We start from the raw sequence: 13,617 nt of genomic DNA, 5'->3' as shown, positions 1-13,617 counted from the left end.
GCACTTGTGAAACCATTTTTATTTTCATTATCAATTTTTATATCTCCATATTTTTTTTGTTGTTGCAAATTTCAAGACTAGGCAGGGATGTTTTAAAAGAGAGTTTTTATGTATTCGCATCCATAGATTGGGGCCGCGTATTATTTTTGTCCTGTATGTCTGTTTTTGACTGTTGTCAACTTCAGCCTTTTCCATTATTTATGGTCCCGTGGTGATCCGGGTTAGAATAGGTCCTCAGTATCCCCTTGCTTGTCGTAAAAGGCAACTAAATGGGGCGGTCCTTCGGATGAGACTGTATAAACCGAGGCCCCGTGTCACAGCAGGTGCGGATCGATAAAGATCCCTCCCTGCTCAATGGCCCTGAGTGCCGAGCATAGGCCCAAATTTGCAGCCCTTCACCGGCAATGGTGACGTCTCCATATCAGTGAAATATATTCTGGAGAGGGACGTTAAACAACATACAATCAATCAATCAATCAATCATTATTTATGAACCGCGAGAGGTAGATACTTCATATTTCTAATTTGATATGAATATTCAACTAATTACGCTCTTTCAAATGACCTTGACTTTGACCTTATGCTGAATATGTCTTTTTGAACCTGTGCTATAACTTTTGAACGTTATGAGATAGAGAAATCATATTTGGTAAGCATACTCCACCATTATGTAATATCGTGAGTTCTTCGCAGTAACCTAACTTACTACCCCTCTTTTGCGGGAGAGTTAATTAAGAAATAAACAACGTTATTTAGTGAACATGGCGTTATGAATAGCAACTGCTCTGCTGGCATATTCTATGATGCGCGTTAGCGCATCCTGGATAATATGCCAGCAGAGCTATTGCTATTCATAACGCCATGTTCACTAAATAATCGTTGTTTATTACTTATATTTGCATTCTTTGATGTTGTCAAGAATATCAGAGGAAATCCTGACTTACATAAGGACGCAGTTTCTTCTGTCTTCAATAAAGAAAACCATTCGGCTATAAAATCAGTACACCTGATCAATACTCCTTTTCTCTAATAAATCACTATTTTTAAAGTATTTCCCTCTTAAACACGGTTATCTGGATACAAGCAGCGCCGTCATCACATTCTCTTAATTTTTGTTTTGATGCAGTGGTCATCGATCAACGTTTTTGAAATCCTCTGACAAAAATCAATAATTTAAAACTATGATAAAAATGAGAATGCTTTTATAATGATTATTACTCCAGTATGCTTTTCTGTGATTTTCTTTTTTTTTTTTGGTACTTTTTCTATAATTATTTTTTCTTCAAATACATATAGATTTACTAGTTAAAGAAATTTTCTCTTTCTGAATGTTATTACCCAAGTGTGAAGAGTTATCTTTCTTTGTACAAGTATGCATGATACAGAAAAATAAACATTTGGAGTTAAACTCCTCTCAAAAATTAATGAAGGTGGTTCAGCAATTGTTTAGCAAGGTATTGTTAAACAAGGTATTTTTAACTGATCTGTAATTAAAAATTCTACAATGATCGTTCCACATTTGTCCCCATCCAACAGGTGTTTCCTACCTCCATCAACAAAATTTCCAGTAAGTTATTGTGGTATCAAATATTTAAGGTTCTATCAATTGACTTCAATGTCGGTGACCTGGTGACCTTGACTTTGATCAATTTATAAAAAAAAAATAGCTTTTTTTCAAACCTTTACCATAACTTTAACCATTGGTGATGTAAACTTCATATTTGGTATGCTTACTCCACGAATTAAGTGCTACCAAATGATTTCAAGGTCAATGACCTTGTGACTTTGACTTTTACCTATATGCTAAAAAACTTTTTCCAACTTTGTTTCTGCTAGGCACACACAGAATTCATGGCATGGTTGTCTATCAACTTGTCTGTAAACAATGAATTTAGGAATGTACTCTAACATATATCCATTTAATCTAAATCTGACTCTATTTGATCCAATCAGTGACCATTTTAGAGTTTTTAGAAATTTTTGATTTATTTGTAGCTACAAAGCCTTTTGAAACTTGCATGGGTAATCCATTTTGGGATGTTCACTACCAAATTTGCTTTAGATGATGGTTTTATGTAGAATTTCTTGAAAAGAGAATAGCTTAAAAATAATTGAGCAATTTATTCCAATGAAAAACATAAAGGATGTAAGAATTAGTGGTTATATAAAATGAAAAAAAAAATAAATTTATATGATTTAAAGTTGTCATGTAAGAAAAACTTGAGAGTAAATTTCGGTTTCAGAGTAGAGAAGATTGAAAATAGTTATATCAAAGTTTTTTTTTTTTTTTTTTTTTGGGGGGGGGGGGGTTGGTATATAAAAGAAATATTTTCTTAGCTTAATTTGTTCATTTGTAAATTCAACACTTCATTTATTTGAAAATCTGATATAAAGGGAATTCAAAGCTACAGTAAACACTCATTTCATGTACAAGGGGTTATCAAAAAGTTCGTGGACGGGCGCTATAAAATTAAAACCGCTTTATCGCTATAGCTATATCAATGAATTTTTAAATATATGGTTAGCATAATCTTTTCTATCTATGAAATGAACCGCAGATCATAAATTTAATTTATAAATAAATCAGTAATGTTTTCGTAAGCTATGGTATGTCCAGGCGGCAAAACCTCGAATATGGCTTTTTTTCGACCGAAGCATAACTAAGAAAAACTTTTTTGATATGAACAATCTTATTAATACAGGTATATGTTGGGACACTATTGCTTCATAAAATATCAAGTTTTCAATTCATTCTGAAAGTTCTATTATAATTTATTGTAAATTTGATATGAAGTGTCTAAACAAATAAGTCTTTGAAAATGACGTCAAAAGGGGGAGGGGTTTCATTTTCCAACATTCTTTAAAGTTTTGACCCTGAAAAAAGTGGTATATACCTAGGAAATGTTTAAACTAGCTATGGAGAAATTAAATGCGTCCAGAGTACTTGTTTTTAACGCAAAAGAGGTTCAGAGGGAAAAGGGATGCACAGTTAATGTCGATTCTTAGTCAAGGTGTGAAAAATCATTGAAAGTCAAAAAAGACGTTGCTCATATGTTGTAGATATTAAACTCCCAAAAGCAAAATATGCTGGCACAATCGAGCGAGGATCTCTCCCAATATATCAATCCATCTGCAATATTACATCATTTAAAGCCGCTGTTCGTGACACTGGAAAGTCATAAAAACAAGACGGGTTTAAGTCCTTAATCAACTCCAGGGAATTTCATCAAATTAAGTGTATAAGGTAGATGAAGCGGACATTGAAAATCAATGACTTTGTGGGACGTCATGAAACTAAATGGCGACGGCGCCGGTTAACCATATAATGTCTTTTTTATTTTATCATATTTTAGCAAAAAATGAACGAGTCAAGCTAAATAAAATTTTCAATATTTCTTTATTTTTTGCTGTTTTATGTTCCTTAAAAATTGAAAGCACGGGTTACATGGTACTAATTTTATAGCCTCAGTCCATAAACTTTTTGATAACCCCTCGTATATAAGCCTATAATTGAATTCTGTTGTATTGATTTAAAAGAAAATATTATATTGAAAAAGAAAAGAAAAGATAACGAAAAGAAAAGAAAAGAAGCAAAAAAAAATTACAATTTACATTCCTTTAAAAATGATTGTAACAGCACCATCATGCACAATTAAGACAACAAACGATTTAATCCGATGCATGCACGTTCTTTCCAGTTACACCAACCGTCACACAATTTCATGAACAATCCTGCACACCTGGTTTGCAAACAGTAACTTTGCAACCTCTGAAACTGTACCTGGTGCATCTAGCCATATATTTTTAGCTCACCTGAGCCGAAGGCTCAAGTGAGCTTTTCTGATCACATTTTGTCCGTCGTCCGTCCGTCCGTCTGTCCGTCTGTAAATTTTTCACATTTTCGACTTCTTCTCAAGAACCACTGGGCCAATTTTGACCAAACTTAGTACAAAGCATCCTTGGGTGAAGGGGAATTTCAATTGTTAAAATGAAAGGACATATCCCCTGGCAAGGGGAGATAATCAAGAAAAGACAAAAATAGGGTCGGGTCATTAAAAAATCTTCTTCTCAAGAACCACTGGGCCAGAAAAGCTGGAACTTATTTGAAAGCATCCTAGGGTAGTGTAGATTCTAAATTGTTCAAATCATGACCCCCGGGGGAAGGGCGGGGCCACAATGGGGAATCAAAGTTTTACATAGAAATATATAGGAAAAATCTTTGAAAATCTTCTTCTCAAGAACTACTGGGCCAGAAAAGCTGAAACTTATGTGGAAGCATCCTAGGGTAGTGTAGATATTAAATTGTTCAAATCATGACCCCCGGGGGAAGGGTGAGGCCACCATGGGGAATCAAAGTTTTACATAGAAATATATAGGAAAAATCTTTGAAAATCTTCTTCTCAAGAACTACTGGGCCAGAAAAGCTGAAACTTATGTGGAAGCATCCTAGGGTAGTGTAGATATTAAATTGTTCAAATCATGACCCCTGGGGGAAGGGCGGGGCCACAATGGGGAATCAAAGTTTTACATAGAAATATATAGAAAACTATTTGAAAATCTTCTTCTCAAGAACTACTGGGCCAGAAAAGCTGGAACTAATGTGAAAGCATCCTAGGGTAGTGTAGATATTAAATTGTACAAATCATGACCCCCGGGGGAAGGGCGGGGCCACAATGGGGAATCAAAGTTTTACATAGAAATATATAGGAAAAATCTTTGAAAATCTTCTTCTCAAGAACCACTGGGCCAGAAAAGCTGAAACTTATGTGGAAGCATCCTAGGGTAGTGAAGATATTAAATTGTTCAAATCATGACCCCTGGGGGAAGGGCGGGGCCACAATAGGGAATCAACGTTTTACATAGAAATATATAGGAAAAATCATTGGAAATCTTCTTCTCAAGAACTACTGGGCCAGAAAAGCTGAAACTTATGTGGAAGCATCCTAGGGTAGTGTAGATATTAAATTGTTCAAATCATGACCCCCGGGGATAAGGCGGGACCACAATGGGGAATCAAAATTTTACGTAGAAATATATAGGAAAAAATCTTTGAAAATCTTCTTCTGAAGATTACTGGGCCAGAAAAGCTGAAACTTATGTGGAAGCATCCTTGGGTAGTGTAGATTTTATATTGTCCAAATCATGACCCCTGGGGGAAGGGCGGGGCCAAAATGGGGAATCAAAGTTTTACATAGAAATATATAGAAAACTATTTGAAAATCTTCTTCTCAAGAACTACTGGGCCAGAAAAGCTGGAACTAATGTGAAAGCATCCTAGGGTAGTGTAGATATTAAATTGTACAAATCATGACCCCCGGGGGAAGGGCGGGGCCACAATGGGGAATCAAAGTTTTACATAGAAATATATAGGAAAAATCTTTGAAAATCTTCTTCTCAAGAACCACTGGGCCAGAAAAGCTGAAACTTATGTGGAAGCATCCTAGGGTAGTGAAGATATTAAATTGTTCAAATCATGACCCCTGGGGGAAGGGCGGGGCCACAATAGGGAATCAAAGTTTTACATAGAAATATATAGGAAAAATCATTGAAAATCTTCTTCTCAAGAACTACTGGGCCAGAAAAGCTGAAACTTATGTGGAAGCATCCTAGGGTAGTGTAGATATTAAATTGTTCAAATCATGACCCCCGGAGAAAGGGCGGGGCCACAATGGGGAATCAAAGTTTTACATAGAAATATATAGGAAAAAATCTTTGAAAATCTTCTTCTCAAGAACTACTGGGCCAGAAAAGCTGAAACTTAGGTGGAAGCATCCTGGTATAGTGTAGATTCTAAATAAAGTCATGACCCCTGGGGGAAGGGCGGGGCCACAATGGGGGGGTCAAAGTTTTACATAGAAATATATTGGAAAAATCTTCTTCTCAAGAACCACCGGGCCAGAGAAGTTGAAACTTATGTGGAAGCATTCTTGGGTAATTTAGATTTTGAATTGTTCAAATCATGACCCCCAGAGGAAGGGTGGAGCCACAATGGGGGGATCAAAGTTTTACAGAAAAATTTATAGGAAAAATCTTTGAAAATCTTCTTCTCAAGAACCACTGGGCCAGAAAATTTGCACATGGAAGGATCCTGGGGTAGTTGATTTCAAAATGTCTTCATTATGATCAGTGGGGTAGGATGGGGATACATAAGGGGGAAATCTTGTAAAGAACAGAATGGTCAAAGCTTCTCAGGTGAGCGATGTGGCCCAAGGGCATCTTGTTTGGTGATATCACCTTTTAACAATAAGTCTGTTTCTGAGTTATTTAAAGTCATACCATACCCTTCAATTTTTGTTATTCGTGAAATAAAAAAATCTATTTAGAGAGTGGTAATATCGTCCCTTATTTTATAAATCCGATTGGTGTTATCACTGTTGAAAAAGGCGAAAAACAGCGGGGCATACCTATTTCGCTGCATGCTATTGACCACTTCATCAAATACTCTGTCGGAACTCCTCTAGAATTTACGATCATACCGCATATGAAATATACGCAAAACAGTTGGACATCTAATCAATGTCATACCAAAGATGTTGGAGATTAATTAATATTGATATTTAGACCATTTTTTATTTTCAAAAGATTGATCCATACTGTAAATTATATACAGACATACATGTGTATATATTTAAGAGCTATTAATCTAGTTCACATATTCATTATTCACATATTCATTTATACATGTAATACAAATATTATTCTGTGGTTTCTATTATTGATAATAAAGAATTCACAAGGAAAGAAATAATAATATATAAGAAATTTGAAAATAAACTTTGAAGAGTTTGAGAATTCTATGTTAAAACTTTCGATTGATAATAAGGAATGATTTGTTTTCCAGCTAGACATTTATAAATATGCCTTGTAATTGGAAAAATCAAACAATATATATTTTGTAGGTATGCCTTTCTGTCTCTTTCAACATTCTGAAGATGTTTATTTAATTAAGTTGAATACATCATTGACATGAATTCAATTTTTGAAAGTTTAAATAATGATCATTGTGCACTTTAAGAGGACTCCCGAGAATTAAAAAAACTTCTACCTGACATCTCCCTGGTCCCTGAGATTACAAATTTGTTTTCCTGTATTTACCTGTCTAAGAAACCTGTAAATAATGTTTCCTTTATTTTAAAAACGTATTCATCTTCAGTCATGGAACACAATCATTTCAATAAAAGGTGAAATATTCCTTTTAAAAAATGAAATTAACAGGTATTAAAACAGAATGTTAAATTTCAAATATCGTCTGTGGCATTTCCGTAATATTTATAAATTCTTATTATTATAATATAAGTTTTTGTCTTCTTGTTACACTTATGCTAAGTATTTGATACTTATATTTAAAACCTTAAGAGTCATATACATGTATAGATTTTGATTGCTAGACGAAACCCATCACTTAAGTAAAATCACGAATCCCCTAATCCACTATTTGGGATATAACATTTTAGAATACCTTTCTTTAAATTGCCTAAATAGGCCTTCTTAAAAATGGCAAAAAATTATCAAACACAAGAGAGGATTTTTTTTTGTAATAAATGCTAATTGCATCAATGATAAATGTTTTCTTCAAGATCCGGGGCCATTATATACATTTATTGACCGAGTTCTCGGGCAACATGCGTTTTGTCGGACCCTCAAACCAAACTGCCTGCCTGAGGCGTTAGGCCAAAGGCAAACAGTTTGGTTCAAGGGTCCGACAAAACGCATGTTGCCCGAGAAGTCAGTCAATAATTTTTTTTAATACCTTTTATTTTATTTTGTATTTTTTGACATACATGTATTTTGTACAATATATATCCCGTAATTTTACATTAGCTTTGTCACTGTTTAACACATAAGAATGAAAATGAGATTAAGCTCCACCCATTCTGTGACGTATGCGGTCCAACATCTCTCCGAGCGCTGCAACATCTCACTCAGCGGTCCAACATCGATTTTTTTATGCCAGCGCAGAAAAACATAAAAAATGTTAGACTTATTTCCGTAAGGATTTGTATAGGAACAAATTTTTAAAGGTATTACAAAATTTGATGATCTCACTTTCGATCCTAGTTTCACTTTTACCTTCGGAATTACTAACTTGTATTAGTGAAAAGTGAGTTTGAGATCAAGAGTGGGCTCATCAAAGTTTTATGGCCCGCGATCCTACATGTATAAGACACATTATTTTCTGTTTTATACATTCATAGTTGTATTTCAAATATTCTTTTGTTAGTATTTCTGTATTTGTATCACTGAGTATCGCCAAATCCCCATAATCCGCCAGTACCCTAAATCCATCCCTTTCTGGAAACTCCGCGCAGTTTGTAAATGAGTGCAAATGTGACGTAATTTATGCATGCAGAAAAAATCTACAATCAATTTCAAAGCTTCTTTAATAGTAATAAGTTCCAAATACGTCATAACAAATAAAATTTACACTAATTTAATTATTGGTATCATATTTTATGTGAAGTCAGTAAGCACTTTCCCTCTATGTGCCATTTGATCGGAACTCCCAACAAGTGCGTCAACATGCTCCTTTTCCCCTGTCAGCAATTTCTTTTTATGAATTTCTATTACAAAGTTCAACATGACACACCATGATGAGTACTAAATTATTTTATTTATTTATTCATTTTGCATACAATTGCCCGCATGTACTATGTGTTGTGTTGTTAGCGCAATATTTTTACATATAAAATACGTTATTTGTGTTTGCCTTCTAAAAATGCAGTTCAGTATTATTTGAAATCTTAAAAACAATTTCCCATGTATAAAATTCAAGAAAATGGTATAAAAAATTAACTACGGGATTTTTTTATTATATGTTTTAGAGGACCCTGATGCCTGAGTTAGGGGACACAATAATACTGGCAGGATACACGTTGTATTTAGTGGTTTATTATACATAAGTCCAGTAACTGTATACTTTTCCGTTTATATCATAAAAAATAATGATCATCTTTATTACAGTGTAATAATTTATATATAAATGCGAGGTGTTTTCCGCTTTTGGTGAGGGATACTTAAGGATAAATAGTTCAGTTTTTATATATCAAGTAAGTTAAAAAATGCATTTGTCGTGTAGCTCACTTTTTTCTTGCCAATGATTTTCAATGGGATTTCTCCTAGTTAAGTTTTTGTATATGCCAGTTACTTGGTGGTGAATTTCACATTTTACTGGAAGACGTCACCTCGATTCAGTACTTTCAGTACTTTAATTTTTTTATCCTTTTCAGGAAATAGAGAAGTATTTGGAGGAGTTTTGGAAAGCAGTACCAGACGAGGACAGAGATTGGTTAAGTGAGTCTCTGAATGATCGGGAATACTCTGTGGGTCTATTGGAACTTAATGAGAAAACAACGGAAACGCTGGAATCAATTAAAAAGTCTGTAGTCCAACTATTTGCCAATGAGGTCAATACAAAAATTGAAATGCCCTCTTCGTGGGCTCTAATGGAACAATTATTATATGAAGGAGGCTGGAAGGTTTTGTCCCTTGATGAAATAAGAAGGCTCAACTCATCCCTTCCTGAAGAATATCAAATTAAAAGTGATGAGGAAATGTCTCAGTTTTTGAAGTGCTTCCATGATAATGGGCTTCTTTTGTATTTTAAAGAAGGGAAATTAAGGGAACATGCAATACTGGACATTCAGTGGTTTGCTAATGCTTTCAGCAAGATAATCGCTGATGAAAACCACATCAATAAAGATTGTAAAAGGAGATTAATCAAAGCATGGAAATCCTTCAACAAAACGGGGGAACTCAAAGACAAAGTGGTAGATGCACTGTGGAAAGATGAACCTTCATACCTGAAACACAAAAGTGAAATTATGTCTTACATGGAGAAGCTTCAAATGCTGGTACCTTTGGACTCTTTGGAGGCTATGTCAGAAGGTGGTATGTCATGGTATGTCCCCTGTATGAACAAAAAGCAATTTCAAGCTTACTTTTGTGAAGATAAATGGGAATGCTCCTCCATTTTGTGCTTCCGATTCACTTCCTTTGCCATGTTTGTGTTCTACAGACTGGTAGCATTTTGCATAAGTTCTCTTGGATGGAGTGTTGCGAAAGACGATGATAATGATGGAGATTTATGTCTTTATCAAACAGCAGCAGTGTTTGATCACAAAGAACACACTGTTGTTGTTGGCATATGTAACGAAGATATACAGTTGCAAGTGCTACGTCTAAGCCGCTTAGCGGTAGACAAAGACGTATCAAATGAAATTGGAGACTCCATTGATATTGCCTTAGGAAAATTGACGGAAACATTTCTTGGGGAAAAAATATTCCATAGAGGATTCAAATGTCAAAACATTATTTGTAATGAGACAGATATTTCCTTCACCCTTTCAAGTGAACTCGCCAAAATCAAGGCTGAAGAAACACAATGCAAATGTCGAATTCTGGAGAAACATGTGATAAATGTACAAAGGACTCTTAGTTTCTGGGAAAAGGTAATCATCTTTCTTTCTTTCATTATACCCCCTCCCATCGGCCTCCCTGAACAAAGAGTTTACTAGAATCAGTACATAGGAATCAAATTGTCTGTTCATTTGTATAGTCACAACAGGTCCATAGCAGATTTTTTACATTCCTATATTCTCAAAAATATTATCTGAATAGCATTCGATTTACCATTACGTTAAAAACATTTTAGATATTATCTGCTTTAGGATAATTAACTTGTTTATGATAAAAATATTTTCTTTTTAGTTCGGGGGGCTTTTTTTTCCTGAGTGTTTAAAATTTTATTTATTGTTGCTTTATAAAGTTCAATTTCATTATATTTCAGAAAGAGGCAAACAATTTCAGCACTGGACACATTCTAGCAGGCCGATCTAGATTTGCAAAGCTGGGAATGGCAACAAACGATGTGTTAAATCAGGCATACCGAGATGTGCTTGAGTGGGAAATACACCCATCCCTAGTTTATAACAAAGTGAAGACGTCATCAATTTATAAAACATTACGCTCAGATCAAGAAGATCTCTTAAAAACAGCGGCAAGCTCTGGATATAAGAATTTTGATATTTCATTAATCTATATATTGATCAGAAACATTGGTTCTAAGATCCCTAGGCCAACAAAAGGAAAATGGGGAGGCAACAGTATGCCTACAGCAGGGGAGATTAGGGTGGGTGATGATGTAGAGCGAATCAGGATAATCCGAAACTCTCTGACTGCACACGTGAGCTCAGCCTCAACCCCGCAGACAGAGTTTGATGACACTTGGTTGATGATGTCAGGTATCTGCCAAAGATTGGAAAACTTCACAGGGAAGAAGTATTTAGATAATCTTAATTCGATTAAAAAACTGACCTTAAAAGAAGAAGATGAAGACGCTATTATAGAAAAGGTTAAAATGGAAAGTCAGTATGAAATGGTGAAGACAGTTATGTCAAATGTGCAAGACGTCGTGTCAGAAGTCCAAGAAATCAAAAATATATTGAAGCCTGAGACGAGAGATGCAGCAAATTGAAATTATTACCTTTGAAGAATTCTCTGTAGAATACTTGAACTGAAACTGTATTAAATTCAAAGTCAAAACAAAGTGATTTTACATATTGGATATACTAGTAATACTTGTAATTTAAATAATGTCGATCTGAATTTTTACAAGGACATGGGGATGTGGGAATCTAAAATTAGTGTTTTTGAGCCACTGTTAAAATTTCATTCAAGATTTTTGTTGAGATGTATAGCAAAACTTGTTTAGTACGAACACGGTTATAGCGAATTTACGGGTATAACGAAGTTATTTTGGATCCCCAACCTTGTAAATTTAACGTATCTCATAGGTACTCTTGACTTCGTTATAACCGAGTTTTACTGTATTAACAAATGTTGTAGGGACAACTGAATCGGACGTTGAATATGCTGAAAATCTAATGGTACTTGAGCAAAATTTTGTTGTACCACGTTAAATATGTTAAATATTATCTTTTTATGTCTGTTTATAATAATTAACTTTGCATGATTTTATTAGATTTTTTTGATTGTTCAGTCTGTTTTAATTTTTTAGGTCACCGGTCACACAAGAAGGCTGTTGCTTCCAGTTTCCGTCGTTTGTCATGCATTATGTTAACATTTCAACATTTTAAGCAATTCAAACTTTCAACATATAGAAATTATATGACTTTTGGATGTTAGTACGGGAATTAATTTTGCAGATGTTGCAGATAAATGCATAAACAACGTAAGCGGGTTAATTTTTCTGTACAATAGCTGCAATATTAATTCCCTACTAACTGGCTAATAACCTTTAAAAGGTATTTCATTGTTAGCTCACCTAAACGAAGTTTGGGGAACCTTATATGTAATACACTTGGTGTTGGCATCAGCATGCCTGCGATTATAGACAGATTAGCTTTCGTAAACTAGGCTTTATAGTTAACATTACCGTTAAATATAGTTTTACAAATGAACTATAACTATAGTTCACGGTTTGTAAACTATAGTTTACAGTCGATAAACCTAGTTTAGTCGGTTCATTCTTAAGTAACTATGAACACTATGTTGTTCAAACATTCATGGGTGATACATTAAATTTAAGGATATTTAACATCATGCTTGTATCTAGATTTTCCAGATGAATGGTATTGGGTTGTACACTTCTAGATTATAAAATTGATATGGGACTTTGCCTTACTTAAAGACAAACATTTGTTGAGGTGAGTTCTGTCATCCCTGATTACATATGTTTTATATTTATATCTGTACAAATATATAGCTCATTCGAGTTTAAAGCTCAGTTGAAATGATCACATTTTTCTAGCATTTGTATAGCTGTTATGTCCGCCCATCTTTTCAAACCTTTGACTTCTCACTGGGTTAATTTTGACCAAACTTGGCACAAAGAATCATTGGGTAAAGGAATTTATGTTTGTTTAGATAAAGGGCAATGTTGTCCTTCAAAGAAGATATAGTTAAGAATTTTGGTAAATTTGGTGTTTTCTTCAAAAATTTTTTACTCGGGAACCATTCAGCTAAAAAGTCGAGACTAATTTGAGACTGTAATTACATAGTTTTTATTAAAGTTTGTACACATCAAGACCCCCGGGGCTGGGGAAGGGACAAAATTAAAATAAATTTAATATTGATAAAAGAGAAAAAAAATCAATCTTCCTCTCAAGAACAAATTTAATATAGAAATATTTTCAGGAAGTGTAGATTCAAATTTGTTTTAACCATAACCCCTTCGGTTGGATGGCCTCTCAACTGGGGATTAAAATTATACATAGGAACAAGAGGCCCATGGGCCACATCGCTCACCTGAACACTGTGGCTAGCATAAAAGCAGAAATTAGTTAATTACTGAAAAGTTTAAACCCAAATCTACACTACTTGAGGATAATTCCATATAAATATTGACCAATCATGGGTTTGTTATTCTTGAAAAGAAGATTTTTAAAGAATTTTCCCATATATTTCTATGTAAAACTTGGGTCGGCCATTGTGGCCCTGCCCTCCCCCCGGGGGTCATGATTTGAACAAACTTGAATCTACAATACTGAGGATGCTTCCAAATAAATATGACCAATCATAGCTTTGTTATTCTTGAGAAGAACAAGTTACAAGAATTTTCCCATATATTTCTCTGTAAAACTTTGGGCTGCCATTGTG

General features: G+C 34.5%; 1 protein-coding gene and 1 long non-coding RNA gene across 3 annotated transcripts in view; both read left to right on the top strand.

Moving 5' to 3' along the window:
* The window catches only part of LOC134259119 (uncharacterized), a 36,096-nt gene extending 24,408 nt beyond the window's left edge, over positions 1-11,688 (top strand). For both annotated transcript variants that reach the window (XM_062741716.1, XM_062741718.1), the window contains exons 8-9: positions 9,228-10,448; positions 10,787-11,688. In XM_062741716.1, the coding sequence (XP_062597700.1) occupies positions 9,228-10,448; positions 10,787-11,473 (1,908 nt within the window). In that variant the 3' untranslated portion in view covers positions 11,474-11,688. The remainder of the gene's footprint in view (positions 1-9,227; positions 10,449-10,786) is intronic.
* LOC134259122 (uncharacterized) overlaps positions 1-13,617 on the top strand; it is a 107,635-nt gene that overhangs the window by 76,518 nt on the left and 17,500 nt on the right. The gene's annotated exons all lie outside the window — the stretch shown is intronic.

This window comes from Saccostrea cucullata, unplaced genomic scaffold (genome assembly GCF_032062105.1).
Source record: "Saccostrea cucullata isolate Sc308-1 unplaced genomic scaffold, CSIRO_AGI_Scuc_v1 ctg467, whole genome shotgun sequence".
Taxonomy (NCBI): domain Eukaryota; kingdom Metazoa; phylum Mollusca; class Bivalvia; order Ostreida; family Ostreidae; genus Saccostrea; species Saccostrea cuccullata.
Note: the sequence above shows the minus strand (reverse complement) of the source record. Positions and strands in the feature narration are given on the sequence as shown.